A 22,323-nucleotide genomic window follows, 5' to 3' on the forward strand; every position below is an offset into this window, starting at 1 on the left:
AGGAAGAGTTTTATTTAGTTGATATAGCTAGACAAATGATTACAGCTGTATTGATCATGGTTTTTTGGACTTACTGCTGAAATTGTGAGGAAGAAAAAAATACTCTATTTACATGTGTGTAATTTCATCCATTTTTCAGATGACAGAATTTCGGTTAACTTGAAATGTATCATTTACTTTGAAAGTGTTTTATTTTGCTTTAAGGGTTAATGTACACTTCTTTCCATATTCCCCTCTGTCAATGTCATTGTGCTTTGTTTGAAACCCTTACTGTATTTCAAGCCAGACTGGTGAAAAGTTTCAGTCCCCTTGAAAATATATTAATTAATTAAAAATACTCTTCTTAAATTTTGTACAGCACAACAAAGCAGGATGGAGACACTGTGCTTGAATAGATGCCTCCTAAAATAGTCTTCTTGATTTTAAAAGAAATCATTAGAACGCTTTTTTTCTGCTGGCACTGTAATGTTTGAAGAGCGATTGGAAGGAGCATGTTTTAAAGAGGAATCCGAAAAAAGTGTGCTAGTCACTGGCATATCAGATGGAGCACGTACAGCAAAAAATCTATCATGAACCAGAACTGATGACTGCAGATCAGGGTTTTAAGATTGCCTAAAGATTTATTTTATCTCTAATGCAATGAAAGTGAGATTGGGACTAGGACCATCCCCAAGTATTTGTGACTTAAAAAAAACAAAAACAAACAGAAAAAACAACTCTGATTAAATTCTGACCCAACTGAAGCTTTGTCATTGGCTTTAATGTGGGATTTCATGCTTTCCCCCGAAAAAGAAATGAAAATATATAATGAGTCATTCCCATTTCTTATTTCCAGAGCTCTGTAAAATCTAAGAAAAATGTGGCTAGTGTGTTGGTATTGCTACTTTGCCATGCATTATATTCCTGTGCATTAAAAAATCATTTACATGAAAGAGGAATAGTGTTGCCATTGACCTGTCACACTAAATAACACTTCCCTGAAAGGCTATTGGGACCAAGCTTTTCTTTTCCCTTCCTGAGTTTCCCTGCGTGGTTCTTCCTGTGAGAGCCCTGCTCATCCTGCAGCATCAGGGCTTTGTCGCTTTTAAGCGCTCTGAGACAGTGAGGTCTGTATCTGAGCTCCCGCTGTGTCTAAATCATTTCTGGTTGCCCTGTGAAGTATTCTCATCTCTAAAATAGCTTTCGTATAATAAGGCAACAAAACTTAGCAAAATATATTGCTTCTGCCTGCGGCCAAGCTGTCCCTTGGGTGTTGCAAGGATAATTTCCTGTGACTTAAGTTCCTTATATCTGCTCATTCCCCAGCCTTTTCCAGCTAATTTGGATTCAATTTTATTACCCTAATCTTGGTGTATTTTGCATGATGAACAGGAATTTACCTTCTTGTAAAAATTTCCTTCTGGAATAAATGTTTAAGTAGAAAATGGATTCAAGAAGCAATCTTTGTGACACGTGGTGACATTCTTTACACAAACTATTTAGTGCTTCTGACCTGCAAGCAGACTTCTCGCCCTCTTTCTTTCTCGTGATTCCATTTTCTGTTTGGTCTCCTTCATCGTTCTGGTCTGCCTGGTACTATGCTGGCTTCTGCATTTTATTTCCCATTTTCCATGTTCTGTATGTCATAAGCAGATGAGTAATGCTGGCCTGCCCCATTTACGTGCATGGTTATTGCAGCAACTTCTGTTTCTGCTTCTCTAGGACCAGTCTATATAGACTCAATTGCTTATTCCAAGGGTGGAATAAATGCATGTCTTATGCAGGCACAAAATTAGACATCGTAAAAACTTGAGCCACTCTAATCAGACAGAGAGAGGGTTTCTGTGCTGTTCAGGTAAAGAGAAAGGTCATTTTTGAAACGTTTGTCAGTATGAAGTCAGAGCCTTTCCACTCCTGTTCACTTATAGATTCTGGCACAGTACAGGGGAAACAAATTAGTCTATATTTAGCAGATAGCCTCCCACATTATTCTTCTTATCAGCAGTAGCTTGTCTTTCCTCTTGGCAATAAGTCGATGATTGTTTCGATGGGATCCCAGTCTGCTGAGAAGGTGTGCACTCTCCGAGAAGAGAACTGTTGGATGTGATAGAAGGAGGAGCAGACTTTTGTGAATGCTAGCAATAGCAGGAGGATTAGCATTTGTGAATTAGCATCAAAAGAAAAATTGCCTCTAAATTTGTTTCCTCTAAGGGGAAAGAAAAACATTCTTGTAGTTCTTTCATGTCAGAAGAATTGGGGAGAAATCCTGGCTCTAGGATTCTGCAATAACTGGCTATATTCATATTGATGTCTTAGTGCTAGGTTTTCCCCTTTAATGCAGTTTTCTTCAAAGAGTGCCCTCTAAATCCTTTGATGTGCACATATTTCTGTCAGTTCCCAGGCCCCATTAGCTAAAGCTGGTTGAAATAAAGCATGTATTGTGCAAAGGAAAGTAGTCTGCCTTAAGAGTATTGGTTTTGATAGAAACCTTTACTATGAAAACAATTTTTGACTTCTGTTATCTTTGGAAGAATTTACTGGAGAACGGATAAGCAAACAATTTGTTGAATAACTGATTCCTTTTATTAAATGAGTCAAAGGACTGCATTTAAAAGATGTTAAAGGCTTTGTGGATGGGAACATTTAAAAGTATAGTCATAGTAAAATACTACCTTGAGTCTTTTTCACAACAGAAGTGACTGAACTTGTTTTCAAATGCCCTGGGAACAAACTGAAACTTTGAGGACGTTAAAAGAGCCTGCAAGGCCTCACGGCGTAGATGTAACACCTTAACTCCGGTCAGTTTGAGCGGGGGACGTAGTGTGTAACTGTACTCTGTCTGGAGTTGCAGGGCAAAGACATGTACCTTATCCTGGAAAATGACATGCTGAACCTGATCGACCCCATGGATCGCACTGTTCTGCATTCGCAGCCCATCGTCAGCATCAGAGTCTGGGGAGTGGGTCGTGACAACGGCCGGTGAGTCTTCGCCCTCCTTATTTCTTTTGACCTGGTGCTAGTTATATCTGCTGATGCAAAGATACGTGGAGCAGGTTAGGTATCACTGCTATTCTTTTGATTGAGTAATTGTGTCCTGGTGCCTATGCTTGTTCTTTCTGGTGGGTAAATTCTTTTTCTTCTTCTTCTGGTTGCTTTTTTTAATCTCTGCTTTTCTTAGTATATCACTTACATCCTGCTTTGCTAAATCTGCATAGAGCAAACTTTTCCAGATGCTCAGCGAGGTCCATAAAACAGCACATGCAACACTATGTTGTTTCAAATATATAAAGGAATTTTATATAGAACTATGTTTTCAAATATGACCCACAGTGTATTTCTTCTCCTGGCTATGTGAAGGCATGTCTTTCTGCTGGTCAAAGTTAAATGTGGTGGTTATTTTTCCCTGACTGTATGCATTTGTTTCCACATTCTTGAGATATTTGATTTGATTGAGAGAAAACTTGCATTTTTCCCCCATTAGTATTTCTTAAAGATCTTGACACAAGAAAGTTCCTTGGAGTGTTCCAGAATAGTGAGGCTTTTCTACATCCCCACTGAAGTCTGACTGAAAGGGAGCTGAATTTCTTTCTTGCCCTAGGGTAAAACCACAAATATATGCTTAAAGGCTTTCCTGAACTGGAACCCATCTTTCATTAACTTTTATTTCTAACTGGTCTTCTGCTGGTAATATCCTGCTTTTTCATGTAACCTTGTGGGAACAGGATTGAGAAAGTGCTTTATTTAGAGTTGGATAGCAAACTGCTTCCTTGTCTCATTAAACTTTTTGACATATCAAAAATGTTTCCTTTCACACTGAGCAATTCCAAGATCTTTGGGTGATACCCATCCTGATGCATTATAATAAAAGTTTTCTTTTCTCTGTGACTTTTGATCAAAAGTTTCCTTTTGGGCTTGGAAAATCTTTTCCAGTAAAAGATTTTGTGAAAGTTCTGTATTCCCACAAAAAGTTTCAGGTTATCTCTGGATACATTTCCAAAAGGAAAAGTGGTAAGTGTTTCTTTGACCCAATTCCATCTTTCTAAACTTTTCACTTCTGTGAATGGCTGGTATTTCTTTTAGTGTTTTTTCTTTTCATTGGTTCAGATTTTTGAGAGATTTGAAAGGGCAAATACAGTTAGAAATGATGGGAGGCAAAGAGATTTTAGCTTCTTATGAATAAAACATTAAAGTGCTTTGTTTGCTTGAGAAAATGAGTGCATTGGACATTTCCCTTCAAGTCAGGTTTGTAATAGCTCTCTTTGGTCGGGAAATAGAGCATCTTTTGGTGCATCTCAACGTAATGCAGCTGAACAGAATTTAGGAATTACAGACTTGAGGAAGGCAGCTTTGCTTTTTCATTACTTTTTTGAAGCATTTACTATTCTTTTTTCAAGTATTTACGTTTCTTTGGAAAATAAAACCATTCGATTATGTTTTTTGTAAAATAAGATCATGAGTCACATTTCTCCAGGCTGTATACCTACTTGTCCTAAAGATAAAACTGGTCATAGAAATGTCACTGTTGAAATGAGACATTTGAAAACATTTAAGAGAAATGTGCCTATTGCAGTCATGCAGCACCAAGAATGTCATAAGCTTTTGGAGAAACATCTCCGGGGTGGGAAGCAATAGTAAATTTTTCTAGATGAACATAAGGCCCACCAGTGGGCCTGGAGTCGGTGGGAGAGCTTGTGCTTGTGGAGGTCATTCTGTCTGCACTGACTTAGATGACAGCGATGTTATCCAGCCATGGCTAGACAATAGGCAAGGATACCTAAAAAGCTATGTACAAGGAACAGGGAAGAGCATCTCTGATCCCAGTCTGCACGGTTTTGTGCTCTGTTTGGGGACCCAAGATAAATTCTAGTTCTGTTGAGATTTCTGCAGAGACTAATGTCTCTATTAAGAAAACTTCTCAGCTGTGGAGTATGTGGGTGAAGGGCATATCCAAGTTTTAAAAAAAAGGGGGGGGGGGCAAATCATTCTCCGTCTTGGTGATAAGAGGTAGAAGTTGCTTTTACTGTTTTCCTGAACAGGGATATTATTTGTGACATTGTCAATACAGACAACCAGTGTTAGAGCAAATAAACTAATCTTTTCTTGTGTTTCTAATATCAGAAGAGAAATTTAGCCCTTCTGTGTTGAAATAGAAAATTTCTTGTTTCCAGAGGAAATGACTTTTCTTGATTGGCTGATGTAGATAACAGTAAGAAATAGTTTACTGAAGCTTTAATATATAAACACACAATAAAAAACAGCCGTAATATCTCACTTGCTGACACAGAAGTGTTCTTACTACATTTAATGGAATCTAGTTTTTCCCCCCAAGTAGTTTGATTTCAGAGCCTTCCTGTTCTACGCCCTTCATAAGAATGTTGATATATGCTTCTACAGAAATTTTGTATCCAATATGACTTTCAGAACTGGAGTGCCTACTCTTTTTGAAGTTAAATTTGTTTAATACTTTATCCACCCATTTAAAGAAATAAGATTGCAGAAAAAAAGTGTAGCCATTATTTGTAAGTAAACTCAGACTATGTGTGCTGTTAACTAGCAGATGAAAAATCCAGAAGCCAAGCAGAAGGAACGAACTTATGACTGAGTAGTCAGATTTACAGTGAATTTTGGGCATAGGGAGGTTCAGTATAGGAAATACGCATTGGAAGGGTAGCATGAAAGGTGCAACATTTGCTGAACAAGTGCCAACACACAACAAAAAAGCATTTGGTGACAAGAGAACATGGGCCGTGATGGGAGGCCAAAACACAGCTCATCATCTCAGCAGATGCTCAGTGGACTGGAGCATTTGTCTTGTTATTTGGAGTGAGGGAAACCACGCGATTGAGCTGGCAATTGCACTATGCCTGGTTTACATTATATACATTAACAAGCAGTGCTTGGGTAAAATTAGCTATTTAGTCGTCAAGTAGGAAACACTAGAGCCACTCACTGAGTACAATAGCAGCTTTCCCTCGTTATGAATTCATCATCAAGAAAGAGCGGAATGCAGTGTTTTTTTTGTGGATTAGTTTTCCAGGAAGTCTACAAAATGCCAGCTTCTAGCGTGTAACTCTTCTAGTTGCATGTGAATATGGTCAATATGCTACATCTTATATTCCAAGAATCTGTATAGTAAAATGTATTCTATTTGTTCTGAAAAGAAGTGGTTAAATTCTAAAATATTGTAGAAATTTATATTTTTTCTATATTGAACTATTTATATTTTCTCTATATTTAGAAAATTTATATTTTCTCTGTGTTGTCTTTATATTTCTCCATAATGATCCTCCAGCCCTCCTTTTTAACTGCATTTTGCTTGTAGTAATTTATTTGGGTAGATTTTGCTTTGGAAGATAAAAAGGTTTTCTAATGACACCTGACCAGATGATTTTCTAAGCTGTGCAGTAATGAAAGATTGATGAAATACAGAGATCTGCTGATGAAAGTTTAATCTGAGGATACGTCTGCTAACTCACCTCAGGCAGAACTGTCTTCCGGGAGACTGTAATAATTCTTTCCACAGGTTACACTATTATCTTGACCTCTAGAGTTATTTTTTTTAAATACAGTTCTGTGATAAGCAAAGGCTTGGTCATTTTGTTGACTTAAGCTGTGTGGTGATTTTGTGCTTTGAAAGTTTCCCTTGCTTTCAATTAATCACTCAGCAAAGTATGTTTAACCTTAAGAAAAAACAGCATTCGTTTGTAGAACAGTGAACAGAACCACGTTCCCTCAAGGTGGATAGGCATGTATATATGTGTACAAAATCACTTCACTGAGACTCTGAGCTACCGTGTTTGATAAGTATATATGTGCATAAAGGGAAAATAAACATACTGTATATGTCCATCCTTTTGGCAGACTTTCTGTATCTTAAGTATGATCTCATGATTTTTAAGAGTAAGAGCCATTATCCTCTGTTGTTGGTACAGTCTTTCTCTGCTGCTATACTGAAAACAGGGCCATAACAATTTCTTTAATACTGTCTTTAAATAAGAAAATTTCTAATAATTGCTTAAACAGTTTGATTTCAAGACGAGTGAGGTGATTGTTGCCTGGAGGAGTTGTGGACTCACAGGCATATGGGTGAATAATGGTCAGTGCTGCACTTGATTCTTAAAAATGTTTTCTCTGGATTTTAAAAGCATCTTGGAAAATATTAGCCTATTAGAGCTATAAAAGGGTTGTTCTTTTCACTTGTGAGCTGCATTACTTTACATTAATCATTCCTTACTCAGAGTCGGGTTTTGTCTCCCCTTCTCAACTGCTGGTGGATGCCCTTTGCTTTCTGAGCAGCTTGCTAACAAGGAGAGGAAAGGTAATGGCCCATCAGTTTTGTAAAAGAGTTTCTGGTAGCCCGTTTCCCTGGATCCTCCTTTATCTTCATTGTTCTTCTATGAATCCAAAGCCCAGCTCAACTTTTAAAAGCTCTGTGGGCCCTTAACAGCCTGAAAGATCACGGTCCCCTCTACTGGTCCCCTCTAACGTGGTCTCTTCATACAGCAGCACTGCATTCCAGCTGAAAAATTAGATGATTCCCTGCTCAGGAGAGCTGCGAGTGTTCAGGAGAGACAGGACTCCTGCTTCCCCAGGACTGAATGCAGCAGGGATTGCTAGAAAACAGAGACATCTGGCACCGTGAACAAAACATGTGACACGTGTCCTTGTTCATCCACTAGCTTTGTCACTCGCATACTCAAATTTGTGTGTTTTTTTCTGTATGGTTTGTGGGTTTTTTGACAGGCTGAGAACTGAGTGCAGTTGCTCTTAGTTTTTAAATGCTGGAGAGGCAGATTCTTTGAAATTAGGATTCCTTGATACTAGGATCTATGAAGAGACGGCGTGTGATAGCATTATGCTCCGTTCTGTGCCCTAATAATACCTGTTTTGGCAGGTTGGGTGTTTCTGCTCTTCATCTGTATTCATGTCCACTGCCCTGTTCCCTGTCTAAACTGCTGCTGGTTTCTGCTCCTAGGTATCTGGGAATGAAATGAGGCCAGGAACCAGAAACGAGCTATTAAAGGAGGAGAGAGGCACTAGGTTAAATAGAGTAGAACAACACACAGCACCAAGGAGGAGACTGAATCTGCCAGAAAAAGAGCAAGGTAGACAGCAAAATGCGTAGATACCTCCAGTCAAATGGAGGTAATCTTGTAAGGCTGGAAGAGCAGAAAATAGAATTAACAAAAGCAGAAACTGCCAAAATAGAGCTCAGGAGCTGTTGAGACAAGAGTCGAGAAAACTATTGGGGGTGGTGAGAGTGAGGAGACAAATGTGTGGAAAGATGAGGAGGAAATGGGGTGAAATGAGGGCTCAGATTTTCAAAATATGGGGGACTGAAAATAGCATCCTATCTTGCTGTTTAGGCAGCTAAATAAAAATGACCTTATTTCAGAAGTGTTTAACATCTACACTGTCCATTCTTCGGTGGATCTGTGTACGTTCAGTGTCTTTGAAAATCAAATGCCTAAATATAGATTTAGAAACCTTTCCCTAGACATTCAGATTTGAACATTTGGGCTTGAGTGACAATGATATAGCTTGTTGGATGTTTCAGTTTTGAGTGCGTGTCGAGCTGAAGAGGGCTAGAGATGTGTTTGCATGAGGGCTGGTTTGTTAGCGAGCAGGGAGTCAGGAGCTGTGCTGGGGGGCAGCTGGCTGGCTGGGGTTATGCTCCGTGTCTCTCAGCTGGGACTGCATGTTCACAGATATTACCTGACCTGAGCTGCAGTGCAAGTCTCCCATACGGACGTGAGATTTTAGGTGGGATACTTGGCCTTAATTAAACAATGTAACACTATCACAAGAGCAAACAATAAATAGTTTATAGTGTGGTTGTATCCGTTTAGTGCAGGTATCCTGTTGTAACTTCAATTTCTCATTCCCCTCACCCCATTCAGTGGGGTGCTCGGGGCCGCTGAGCTTTGCCTGCCCTTCGGGGGGATGGCTGGGACCCGGGCTGCGCTCCAAGGTTGAGGCTTTCTCCGAGTCCGTGAGCAGCTTATCAAGCTGTGCAAGATAATGCAGAAGGGTAAGTTTATTATTCATTAAGTTGGCATGGTCAAGAAGAGCTGAAAATAAAATAAATTAAAAGTGAGTGGCTTTATGCACCTGGTCTTCTGAAAAGATAACACCCTTCAAAGAATGTGTAATTATAGCTGAAGTCTTCAAACCCTGCGACACCATTAATCAATATTACCTATTCCCCTAAGTCCTCATAACCTTGGAGTAAGGACAAAACACACTGTGAGGAATCATGTAAATAGGGCATAGGTGAGGGATTATACTAGAGGGAAAGGATTTTACTGGCTTTTCTGACCCGTATTCTTAGCTACCTTATTTTTTTAGAGTAATCTTTTCCTTTCTCCTGTTCCCTAACCCAGCTGCATCTAAATATCCTTTTCTATGTATTTTAATAGCATTTTCCTCTCTCACTACTAAATAGTTTAGGTGGTTATCTATATGAAACTTCCACTATGTCTGTGAGGCCTGACATTATTGTTTGCAAATACAGCATATTCTAGGAAGGGGTAATAAAACAATGCAGGAGTGAAGAAGGAAAGCCAGTCAAGCTTACAAAGGGAATGTGTTTTCAAACAAACGTAGTTAAGTGGGTGAGAAAAGCTGTTTGTGTGTGTTCTTACTGTGATTAATGAAACTGGTTTGTTTTAATTTCAGGAGTTGACCCGAAAGACATGGTAGACTGAATTGAAAGTTGAGATAGCATCCGCAGTTTTGCACCAGTGCATGTTTTTGTATCAGTAGTAGCCTAAATTGTGTCAGTGCAGCATCCTTATATCCTTTCTGCTTAATTTCACTAATAAGATTAAAAACAATTGTGTGTAACAGTAAGGGATTCTCATATTTTACAGGTGAGGCCAGTGAGTAGCTCCAGTGCCTGCGAAGGACTTGCCTAGGGAGACTCTTGGCCTTGGAGCTATAGATATTTGGTAACCTTTAAAAAGTGTAAATGCAGAAACAGCAGCTTAGAAGCATGGTAGTAGTTAGCTAGTAGCACAGGAAAAATATGGACAAGTCTCATGGAGCAAGGGAATTGGGACAAATCTGGAACAGGAAAATTAAAAAGATTTGTGTGGGAGAGGGGACAGGAACAGAGAAGTCCATAAAGGAGAGACTGAAGAACTCAGGAAAGTGACGTGGTGTTAGCTTGTGAATAAATGAGAGGGGTGGCAGATGGCTGCTGCTCTTACTAGAAAATCCACCAGCCAACCATTAAAAAAGTGTCACTTGCTGTATTAGTGGCTGAGTGTGGACATGTGTGCTTACTCACCTTAAACAGAACCCCACTTAAGTATTTTATTATAGAATATTTTTAGTATTCTATACTTGTTTTCTACACATAAAGGAAAATATTGCATATAGTTTGGGAGTTACATCTAGTATTTCTTTTGGGAGAAAGACTTTTAAAATTGCACATGGAATTGTTCTACCTCTCTCTCATCTTCCACTCTTAAGACAAATGATACATCTAAGCCTGGACTACAGATAAATGATGGAGCAAGGTTATCTGATTAGTAAAAAAAACTAATCTACTGACTTAGTCCCTGACTTAGTATGTTTCTACAAATTTGTGCTAGAAAATCTGTGCACATTCCCTATGACTACAGCTGTTAAACTTTTTGAATACTTTGGGATACAGCTAGGGTAATCTGTGAACTTAAATGGCTATGATGCAGGTTCGTTGATAATAGTTTTGAACCACTTGTAAAAGCATCTGCTGCTCAGGAGAGCTGATGTCTGCCAGTTTGGGGTGCAAATCTGACACTTACTTCTGTTTTTCTTTTTGCTGTATGCTAATCAGGCAGATGCTACATCCAGGTTGGACTCCTATATTTGACTGCTTCTTTAACTCGGTGGCAAAACAGTGATGCAAAAGGCAGCTACTCTCCTGCTCCATAGCTGTGAGCAGGAAACACCCCAGCTCCCAGTCTCCCTGCAGGCTTCCTGTGTGGTTTCAAGACCCGGTTAGAGGCTTTGGTTTTAAGTAATGATTAAGGTGGTTTAAAATTGCCGTATTTACTTTGCCTTGTCATGGACCTGGGTGCGTACGCAGCCAGCTCCTTCCTCTCAGCAGAGCATGTACTAACAAAACCCAGTGTCCTCCTTCCAAAACCCGACCGAGTCAGCTGAAGGCACCTCTGACGCGGTAGGTGAGTGGGGGCGGCTCAGCACAGGGGGAGCCACCGATGGAATGGATGAGGTTTTGGCAGCCTTGTGAAGGGCTGCAAAACCTTCCGCTCCAATTACGATTTTCTTCCAAAAAAAGAAAAAAAAGACTTAGAGCATTTTTTCCTTCTCATCTCAAAGCTTAGTGTAGTCTAAGGTCTCTGTAGCACATAAGAAAAACCAAATTAGTCCACTAGTGACTTTCATTTGGCCAGTAAATTTTATATGGAAGCTGTTCAGTTATTAATAAGGTGGGCACATGAAAACCTTCTAAGGAGAAAAGCGGCTCTAGAGAGCATAGGCCACTGAAGAAAAGAGCAGTGTTTTAAGAAACATCATGCTAAGAATACTTACAAGCATCATGCTGGCTGAAATGTTCAATACAGCTCTTTGTTACCTTGATTATAGTAAGTTTGTGTCAGCAGTAACAGAATTGTCTGTCATAGGATGGCATACCTGAAAAGGCAGCCTTTTGTAAGAGGTATAGCTGCTATGCTTACTGTTTCCTCTCGTAGTCAAAAATTTGACTTCCTAAAAAACGGTCACTATACCAGTCAAGTCATTTCTGAAAAAGAAATTCAGAGAAGATTCTCCATGCAGTAGAAAGGGTTTAACTCAATTCTCTCTGTGTTACACTACTTAAAGAAATGTGGGACATTCATGACTTGTTAATACAGCAAGATAAAAAGCAAAAAGGCATACAGAAAGTGGTCTGTCTCCAGTTTTACTTCCTATCCAAACAGTTCATGCTGGTGCTATACTGGTGTATTAGAGGTAGATGGGTGTTTCTCTATATGCCTTCACTATATAAGTATTTATATCCACTTTTTAACACATTTTAAGTTCGCACATGAATGTTATACTCCTGATATCAAGGGAACCTGTGAAATGCCTGAGTATTTGTAGACTACCATAGGTCTTCTGGAATTTGGAATATGCTGCAATAAAATAATCTCCAAATTTTGTACACTGTTTCTCTCTGAGCCCTGTCACAAACTTGACTGAACTACACTGCTATAATAAGTGGAATGTGCCTCTAAATACAAGAGGATGCTCTTGGTATCAGCTTACCACTTTAATTATTTAAATGTCATCTCTGCCTCAGGATTCCTTTCCATGTTTGCTACTAGCTGATTGCAATTCAAATATTTATATGCAGTACATCTTTATGTAAATCATAGCATATACTGTCTTATCCACTACATGTATTTAGAAAACATTTACACTTCAGGCATATAATTCTGAGGATAATATGTTGGCCTGTTTCCTAATATTGTCTCCACCAGGGAAAAGGGCCTTTGTTTGTCAGTGTTACTCAGCACAATTTGCCCTCTGGCAATGGAGGTTGATTCCCTACTAAAGACTCTTTGCTCGTAGATTGATTAACAAAAACTTAAAACACTAATTTGAGTAAACTAAAATGATTTTTTTTCAATAGAGAATTCAAATGTCTTAAACATTTTTTTTTTTTTTACTGACTGACTTGTTTTTGTACTTAGTTACTGTGTCACGTGAACATCGGTACTTTTGGAAGAACGTTGTGTTTAATAACATTGAAAAATCTATGTGCATTATATCTCTCATGATATTGGTCTGTTTCACATAAATGCTGTTCATCTGGATGCCATAAAAATAAGTTCAATTTATAATCTGAATGATGCATTAAACATAGAACTCAATCATCTCTGTAAAATATTTCAGTATTTTATTGCGTGAAGTTCCCCTCTCACCACTTTGCTTTAGTTTCAAAGCTAGCTGGATGTACACTCGCATGCTCCTGAGTCTCGCCGTACTGCTGTTCTTATTACATTTAACATAGATGAAATAAGTGAATTTTTCCGCTTTGGCCAAGCACCTGTGAAACTGAGCTTGCCTTTTTTCCGAGTTGTCTGTTAGTGACTCATGGCAGTTTTGGGGATGATGCTGTATTTGTCAAGAAGGCACGTTAAGAGGAATTCTAGGAAATAATTTTTCAGCAGTCGGACTGGAAGGGACTACCTAGGTCCTTATGGCCTGTCCCCTGCAATTGCAGACAATCTCTTAACAGTTTAAGGTCCTGCTTTTGGCAAGCTGGTAACAGGTCTTGTTCAGTTTGCTAAGGATGTATTGAGTTGCTTTTGCTTTGTAGTCATATATTGTCAATCTTTCTTCTTTGACTGAAAAGTTTAATTTCTGACTGTCCCTTTTGGTATTGCCTGAAGAATCTAAACAAACTCTACATGTATATCTCCAAAAGGATGTCTGTAGGGTATCCTAAAAAGTACCCAAACCCACTAAAAAACAGATGCACTAAGAGAATTTTTTTTTTGCGCTGTGTGTATTTTATTAGGAAAATTGCATCTCATGTCTGCTTTTGCTCAACTACCAGCAGAAGCATAATGAGATGAATTAAACAAAGCAAACTGAGCAATTGATCATGCCCTCTGTTCATTTATGAAGTGCGTACATGGCTTCAAGGGTCTTGGTTTAACAAACAGACAAAGCCCTTCTGGGATATTGCTAACTCAAGCATTCGTAAATGGTATTCATTTCGTCACTTCTGAGCCTTTAGGATTTGAGGTAATATTCCAAACTTTGCTCATCATCCATGGATGCTGGAAGCTCATTTTGTAATGTGTATGGAGAGTCTCAGATCCCTGTCTGAATCCAGGATTTAAACTTTATGAAACCTTCCCTCACTCTTCTTTCACCTTCCCTCCCCTCTTTTTGAAAATAATGTGAAAATTCAGATAAATGAGAAGATTTGGCAGTGCTTTTGCTGCTGGATGACTTGTGATGGAAGTTCATAGAAAGAATGTGCAAGAATAAGATGCTCGCTCTCCCTTATTTGCAGCTTAGGTTTTCAGCCTTGTATTACAACAATATAAGAATATTCAAGCAGTATAAGAATATGCAAATCTGTGTCTTCTGAAGATCTTCCAAGACCTCCAGCAGAATGTTAGAATGAATAATCTGAGCGAATATTCAGATTGGAGGAGGGGAGTAAACTTTAACAAAACTGTTATTGTGTTCTACAGACTACCTTTTCGTCTCATGAGAGTCTTAAAATGTTTTGGTTCAGAAAAGGATGGATGCTTCAGAATAGTAAAAGGCAGAATAAACTTAGGAACTGCGTGTTTCCCTTCCTGTACAGCAGAAAGGAGCTTTGAATGCTGCAGCAGCAGTCACTGGGATACAAATCTTGCTTCTGCTTCTGTCTTCAATGTAGGACAGATCTACAAGTGTGGGCCAGCAGCTCAGCTATACCAGGGTGTCTTGATGGAGTACAATTGCTAGGGCTAACTTCTTGTCCACCTGCACAAATGCACTTGTGGCTTCACAGCACAAATTTGTCACTGTAATGTCACTTTTTTAATATTCAGACTGAAAAAACTGCAACTTCAGTCCACATTCCGTATGCATTAAATCATTATCTTTTTTCCTTAAAATTTGCTAGCTCTGCAGTCCCAGGATTCAGCCCTTGCACATGTCCGGGGCAGACACATTGCGAATCTGAGTATTTACCTCTCTTCAGTCCATCCGCAGCTGTGGTGGTGTTACCAAAGCTGCGTGTGATGGGGGAGTTGGTATTCTGCTCTGAGGTAAATCAACTTCCAGACACAGAACAGGAATATTTGATCAGTTTGGGGAGAATGTGGTCCCACTCCTGTGTCGAGAATATAAGCTAATTTCTTTTACTTGGTTGCCCTGTTGTTCACTGGCAATTTAACGTGACAGTTGTGCACATCCAAGTGCGTGGAGATCTGCCCAGATTCTTTGCAGTGTTAAGTATCCGTTCCCTGATGATTAGCATGGCCGAGCCTTATCTCCAGTGACGAACACAGCAACTTGGAAACATAACACCCCTGAGGACCCAGGAGGGAGCGCGTGCCAGCTGGGAGAGGCTGGGACAGCTGGTGTCTTGTTTATGCATCAGATGCCCCAAAACACCCCTGCTTCCTTGAACTGGGCAGGTCTGGCAGTGCAGAAGTTGGATATGTTGGCTCTTCATCAGCTGAGAGCTCTCTTGGGGAAATCTCAGCTTGTCAGATCTGGCTGCTTTTGATCTTGTTGTCAGGACAGAATTGGCCCCATTACCTACTGTGAGCTGGTTTCACAGGAAGCCCATGGATGGAGCATGCCACAAAGGTATCTCGGGCTTCCTGTTTGACTGCAAAGTTCACATTGCTTGTTGGCAGTGGGAAATGGGACTTGGTGCAGTGTTTGTGCTGGAATTTTTTTCATGTGGTTTATGGTAGCACTTATTGCTTGAGAGCGCCTATGAGCAAAACTCAGCAGCAGATGCTAAACATTGCGACTTCCATTGCTTGTTTCAAAACTTGAGATATTGATGATTTTTCCTAAAAACCCAGCTGATGAAAGAAGAGTTTTGCATGAGTTTTCTTTCTCATCTGCAAGTTCAGCAGACAGGTGACGTACCTGCTATCTGCTGTATGAAGGGGTGCACCACACTTCCGTGACGGGTTTAATTTGGAATCCCTGTCCATGTTCCTTTTCTCCCCCAGTCACGTCTGCTGTGCTGGGATGTGTGTTCCTGCAGCCGCTACCCTGAGAAAGCAATGAATGAACACCCCCCACCACCACCACCAAAGTGAGTTTTGAGCTGGATCCATTTCCCGTTAGGGCTCATGGTGTTAACCCCATGAATGGCAGCGCCAGCGTAAGGTGTTGGAGCCGCATCCAGTGGTTGTGCGACCTTTGGCTGTGCTGAACTACACTCTTACTACGACTATAACCCAGCTTTTCAGTCTTAGGTCTGGGTTTTCTTTTTTAACATTAAGATGACTGCTATTTCACTTTGTTTTCCTTTCTCTTTCACTAACAGGGATCACTAGTGGTGCTGAAATGCTAGGTGTTTCATTTAAAAAAAAAAATGATAGTTTTTTCCCTGAAGTTTTTTTATCAAAACAGAATTCTGTTCAACAGTGCTGTCTTTAGTTGTTTATGTCAGAAGTTGTCTAGTGTAGCTTTGCTAATGGGGGCTTTTTTTTTCTCATTCCCTGTTCTCAAGAGAAACACTGCTTAAAATCTCAAAGCTCGAAATGTAGTTTTGATTATGCTTATTGCTAGAGGTTTTCAAAGGTCTGATGGATTTCTGTTCTTGTATAGAAGAGATGCTTGAGGAGAGTGGTTCTCTCGCACAAACAGTTTCAGCAGATTAAAACAGCAAGTTTGGTTTCTCTCCTTTGAAGCCATTTAAGCTGGTGTCTAACATTGTTTTCATGAGTGCTGTCGCTGGGCCAGCTGGAAAACTACCATATCTTGTTGTATCCTGGTTGTTGAGAATGAAAGAGGAGAACAGCAATAGAGGAGGTAGTTGTCATAGTTATCAGATTAATTTTGTCTTCATTTGCAAGTTTAAACAGGTTATGTTAAATGCATATTGCAATTGGGTTGTAAGTGCAGTACATGACCTTACAGTATTTAACCAGTTCTAGATGTTGTTTTGCTTGTCCATAAAAATGCCACATTCTTTCCCCACAAATGAGTCCCATACTTGCGTCAAGACTTTCAAGAACTGGTTTGTTTACTTCAGTGCAAAAAATATTATGTGGCCTTGAATTCTTGTTAGCATTGTGTATCTAGCACACCCAAGAAAGAGGAAATTGGATCCGTTTCTCCTTAGGCAGCATCAACAGATTTGTTTATTAAATTCCAACCTGTTACTCCTGTGGAAATCAGTGGAAGGCTCTCAGGATTGCACAGTTTGTCACTCAAGCTTAGCTCGTCCTGCCAAACCTTGTTGATGTTGTGCAGGAAGGGAAGAACCTCCCCAGGCTCTTGGGGTGTATTTGGGCTGTGAACAAACATCCTGCTCCGAATGCAGCTGCGCTGCTGGAGGAAGCGACTGCCAGCAAACCAGCCTTAACTGCTTTCCACCCTCTCAAATCTGCCAGTGGAAATACTCTGGGAGCGTTCCCCGCCCCGCTTTCACTTAAATTGCGTTCGGTTAGTTTGAAGAGGATGGCTGGTGGGTGTCTGACATCTCGGCTCATTTTCCTTGGCCCCCGAGCAGCTCTGCTGGCATGTTCGAAGGAGTGAGTCCGTCAGGTGGGGAAGAACGACGTGCAGGGAGGAGACCCGTGTCCTCACGCAGTTGTCATGGTGCCTAGGAGCCGGCATCTCTCCAGCCCTCCTCCAGTGCCTGCAGGTGTGACATGCAACGCAGCAAGCTGCCATCCAGCACCGGAGAGCTCTTCCCTCCTGCGGACACGTGCCTGTAGCTCTGGGGGCACCTGCCGTGGAGGTTGGCACCCCCTTCTCCACCTGACGGCTAGCACGAGTGTGCGCCTGGCTGTCTGGTGGAGCATCTCCTTATTGCTGGCTGAGCGCATCTGATGGGGCTCTGCAGGAAGAAAATAAAAGCTGGAGCTCCAGGACATTGTTTTTCCTGTCACCTTTAGAGCCAAGCAACCCCTCTAAATTAGATTTATTGTTACTGTGTGTGTTAGTTCTGGAAAATCAAATTATTTGGCGTGTTTGTTTTTACAGCTGAAGGATAAATCTCACTGCTAGCATAAGCAGGTGTAATTTTGTTGAAGTAAATGCAGTTGTACTTCCATCTGAATTCTTGGATTTGGCAGTAAATCTTTGCTGCCTTTTAAAGAGACTTCTTTTTTTTCTCTATTGCATTCAGTTTAGAGTCACGCTGTGAAAGTGTTGCACTGGCTTTGCAAAATTACCCACAACAGAAGGAGGGGAAAAGTCCCTGCACACTCCCGCTTCCCCCAAAAGATGCCTTCTGTCACAGCAGATTTATCTTGGAAGTTTACAGGCTAGAAATTTAACATGTACTGGTTAAAGGAGAAGGAGAAGGGCCTCTTTTGCGGGTCAGAGTGCAGGGAGCACAGAAATGGTAAAAACAGTGGGAGCAGCGAGAAAGACACACCCCTGCCAGAGCGGTGCCTTTCAGGGAGAAGCACCCGCGGCTCCCAGCTGGATCAGCGAACACAGGCGTGCACAGTCCGTGAGCAGAGTGGGAGCTGACATGATGTGCTTCAACGCGATGCAAAATAAATGAGCTGCTGTTCTCGGGGGTATTCAGACCCTGTCGCTGAAGTGCAAGTACATGGCTGGATCAAGTGCACTTTGCATCATCTGATGCCTAGACACACGCTAGCGGAGAGCAGGACCAGGCAGAGCGTCGAGTTGCGTGTTTGCATCTGACGTGCTTGGCATTAAATTCCTGTTTGCTGCAATAAAAAGGTAAGAAACTTAAAAAGTGACAGCCAAAAGCCTCAGCCCTGCTCACAGACAACGCTCTCATGCTCGTGGTAGTAGCCTTTGTCTCTAGCTGTATTTTCAAAGCTATGGTCCATTAGTCTAAAGCTTCTGTGTGGATGCCTGCAAGGCAAATTACAGCTCCTGGTGTGACAAAGGCAAGTCAGATTTCTTTTTCCAAGAGCTGACACTTAACAACCTTCGGGAGAGCACTGTAGCAGAAATGTTGGACTGTGTGCTAAGCGGTAAGTATTGGATGCTTTTCTCCCTCTTTTATCCCTTCAAATGTTGCTCATTTGAGCAGTAAACTAACTCATGAATCGTGATGTTTAATAGGTTTGGTGGTCTGTATTCAGTTCAAAATTACATGTTCCTAAACTAGCTGCAGTTACCAGCTGCATGTTGACTTGCCTGATTCCATAGAGCATGATCATAATTTGTTTCTACTGGTAATGCTATGTTAATGGCAAAAAGATGCTATCGTTAGGAATCGCAGGAAATTCATTTACCGAAAAAGAAGAAACCTCTCTGTGTTTTTCTCCCCAAATGTATAGTGCCTGTACAGTTATTTCTGTCTAATTCCTACCTAACCTTTAGCTAGCTGGCTAGTCCAGGCTGTGTTTTTTCAGTACGTAGTTGACAATGGAGATTTTTCATTTGAAATCTCTGTAAAGCTTCAAATAAGTAAACATTTGTTAAAGACAGAGGAAGTGTAACACTGTGTGGGGGGGATAGCTGCATGTAGAAATATATGAAGTGAGATGGTTAATGGCTCTTTTGACAGAAGAGGAAACTTCATGATTTAAATGTAATATATTGCCTTGAGGTCTCTGTGCTCGCTTAATCCTATCTGTATTCATAAAAAATTTGCAGCAGAAGAAATTTCATTGATTTGTTAATTGATATATAGCTTTGAATCCTCATTATGTTGGGTGCAGAGGGGAGGGAAGAGAGACCAGCAATTAATCTTTTTCTTTAAACTCAGCAGCTTCACTCATAAATTAGGTTTCCTACGTGTTACGGAACCTCATTGCTCTCCTTATTCTGTGTACTAATTTTTGCTTTCTAAAAGGATACTAAACCTTGGTGAGACTTGATCTGCATCAGTAAAATGTATGAAGTGCTTCATGTCTTAAAACTATGGCTTTAATTAAGTTTTTTGTAGCTGTTGCCTCGCAGTTAATGTAATTATAACAACTTGTGAGTGAGGAAAAGGATATTATTTAGCGCTGGAGCATTTCTCAGAAAAAAATGGTTTATTTGTTTTGGTAAGGAGCTAGCAGAGAGAAAAATAGTGTGATTTTATTATGTAATACCAATTGGATTAAAAAAAAAAAGTACAGGTTAGTTTCCCCTTTTACAGCAGTGGATGTATATATATAAATAAAATAACCTTACCCATGAGGATATTTTAAACACTGATCAGTTGAAAAATGAATAAGGATCAAAGACACTGTGTGAATTAGTGTTTAGATAATTAAGATGTGCGTCTGCGGAGCAGTGCTCCATGGTGTCTGTTGGACTGTTGCGGTCTGTTGGGCGGTCCCTTTTGCAGGGCGTTTGGGTTCACTGTATGGAGTTTCCTCTGTTTCATGACAGGAGGTAAAACTCCATGTTGTTGTGGACAAAATTCTGATCTCATTGGTACTAGAGTGCTAGTGTTGATTCAACTGCTCTGCACAGACTTAGTTTGTGTTAGATGCAGAGTTTGCTCCACTATAGTTTAAGATAGGTTGAGATGTCATTGTTCTCTGGACGAAGTTAATCCAGGTCAAAAACTTAAATTCAACAATTTTAAATCAGGGAATATCAATTCAATAAGAAGTGTTCTGTTTCATTTCCAGAGAAAATAATTGGCATGTCCCTGACTTTGGTTTGGTATCTGCCAAAGAAAGCAACATACTGATTTTATTTTGGTGTGTTTTGATGTGATATAAAAGACATGTCGACTTGCTATAAGAAGTTTCCATGTTGATGCATTAGAATATCTTTATGACTGAGTTAATAATTCTTCAGAATTTAAAGTAGATCTCATACCTAACTGATCCTGCTAAAACTGTGCTCTAGTGATTTGGGAAAAAGTGGTCTGCCATTCTTAGTTGTTTTCATGCTGCCAGAAACTTCTTTATTCCCGCTGCCACGGCAAACGTAACAGGTCTTAATGCAAGGGAAAGCCATGTGTCGCAATGGGTGAGAGATGCATGTTATTAAAGACGTCCCGCCGTGCTGGCTCGCGTCAGGAGAGGTGGTGCCTCGGGTGGCCGCGTGCTGCAGGGAGCTGCAATTACAGCACACCTGCTTTTCTCTGAGGTGTCCTGTGCAGTCCCTGTAGGTCAGTAAGTACAGATGAGGGAAGCCCTAAAGAAATTTTAAAGTAACGTTATCCTGCTGCGCTGTTCATACAGAGAGGACCTAAGAAATAACAAGAAGCAGCTTGTCTATGCAGATACCAATATGATGTCTAGCACCCAAATTACCAGTATAACTTAGTGATTGGAGCCCCTGGTCTTATGAATAGAATTCAGTCCTTAAAAACGTGGATTTATATAGTGTGTCAGGCTGCCTGTTTTCTTTTAAAAATAGGATCCAACTAGGTTATAACAGTCTTTGTAATATATGATTAGCAACAGAAGGCGAGATCAAGCCATCAATTTTTAAGCAGAAATCTTCTTCACTACCAATGGAGAATTGCTTAAAAATTGATGGCACAATCTGGCCCGCAGTGAACAGGGATTTCCAGAGTGAGAGTGCTAGTTGCACTTCTGCTCAGCCTCAGCGCTGGTGGTGAGAGGGGCCCAGAAACACAAGGCCACAGTCTGGTACCTGGGATAGTCTGGTACCAGCTGGAAGGAAAAGGTGTAAGAGCTATTAAAAAAAAAAAAAAAGTTTATAAACCACAGCCATTTTCTTTTCGGTGAAAGCAAATATATTTTGCTAATGGCACACATAAATGAAGGACTTAATCATTCTCTAAGCAACAGAGAGACTTCCAAATGCCCAGAAATTAAGGTTGTTTCCTTTATTTGTTCATGTTATGTTGTTGAGGTGTAAATGCATTTTACATAAACATTTTGCTGCATTAAGTGCAACTACACTTTGTTATTGCAGATTAGAAAACCAGAGCAGGGCCTCTTCTGTGCCTTAGAGGCTAGATTTGGACAAGTACCTATAACTGTAAATAAAAAGGCTTGTGCCATACATCATTATTTTTAATCAAGTAAAATGCATTTGAAAATAAAATCTCCAGTAATTGAAAGCAAATCTCTCAGAAAGTGAGGTGGCTAAAGCTGACTGTGGTGTATAAAAGTGTTTAAAGACTGTGGGGTTGACGGGCACCCCTGTGTACTTGCTGAGGGCTAGGTGACAGATGGCAAGCTAATCTTTTTGATCTGCCCCCAAAAGAAATTTGGGGAAGTTCCAGTCAGCCAAACTCCAGGGGAAGCTACAGAAGTGAGGAGTTGTAAAGTTAACATCTTCGCCCTTTTGGCTGAATGTGTCAGTCACAAAAACGACCAGACTGTGGATTTAAGTCCATCCTGCAGAGGAAAGGGGAGCAGGCTCCTGATGTTCTCACGTGCTCCTGTGCAGGGAGGTGCCTCACTAAAACATCAGCAGAGAGTGGGAAAACTCCTTTTCTTCCTAGATAGCTTATCAGAGGTGCCAACAAAACCAAAACCTGTTAGGTTTTCCAGTGTAGTTTATTCCTTATAGCATTATAATCTTGCATTGCCCCTGCTTTGCTGAAGTAGAAGACATAAGAGCGGTGGTTGTGGAATATGGAGGGACAAAGACCTCTGTCCTCAGGGCGCTGCAAGGGGCTGGCCCTTCGGGTGGGGGGCCGGAGCTGCTGGGGTGCGTGGGCATGCCGTTTCACCTCGGTTGGCCTCCCTTTGCCCACCTGTGCTTGCCGTTTGGTTGTCTGTGTAAGCGTACGGT

The 22,323-nt window shown here is 40.6% G+C and overlaps 1 protein-coding gene across 24 annotated transcripts in view; it reads left to right on the forward strand.

Moving 5' to 3' along the window:
- Positions 1 to 22,323, forward strand: part of APBB2 (amyloid beta precursor protein binding family B member 2) — a 214,540-nt gene that overhangs the window by 159,481 nt on the left and 32,736 nt on the right. For all 24 annotated transcript variants that reach the window (XR_010389082.1, XM_026093701.2, XM_064511241.1 and 21 more), the window contains one exon: positions 2,831 to 2,958. Coding sequence is in view for 23 of the 24 variants with exons in the window: in XM_026093701.2 (XP_025949486.1) it covers positions 2,831 to 2,958 (128 nt within the window). In the remaining variant the exon portion in view is untranslated. The remainder of the gene's footprint in view (positions 1 to 2,830; positions 2,959 to 22,323) is intronic.

Source organism: Dromaius novaehollandiae, chromosome 4 (genome assembly GCF_036370855.1).
Source record: "Dromaius novaehollandiae isolate bDroNov1 chromosome 4, bDroNov1.hap1, whole genome shotgun sequence".
Taxonomy (NCBI): Eukaryota; Metazoa; Chordata; class Aves; order Casuariiformes; family Dromaiidae; genus Dromaius; species Dromaius novaehollandiae.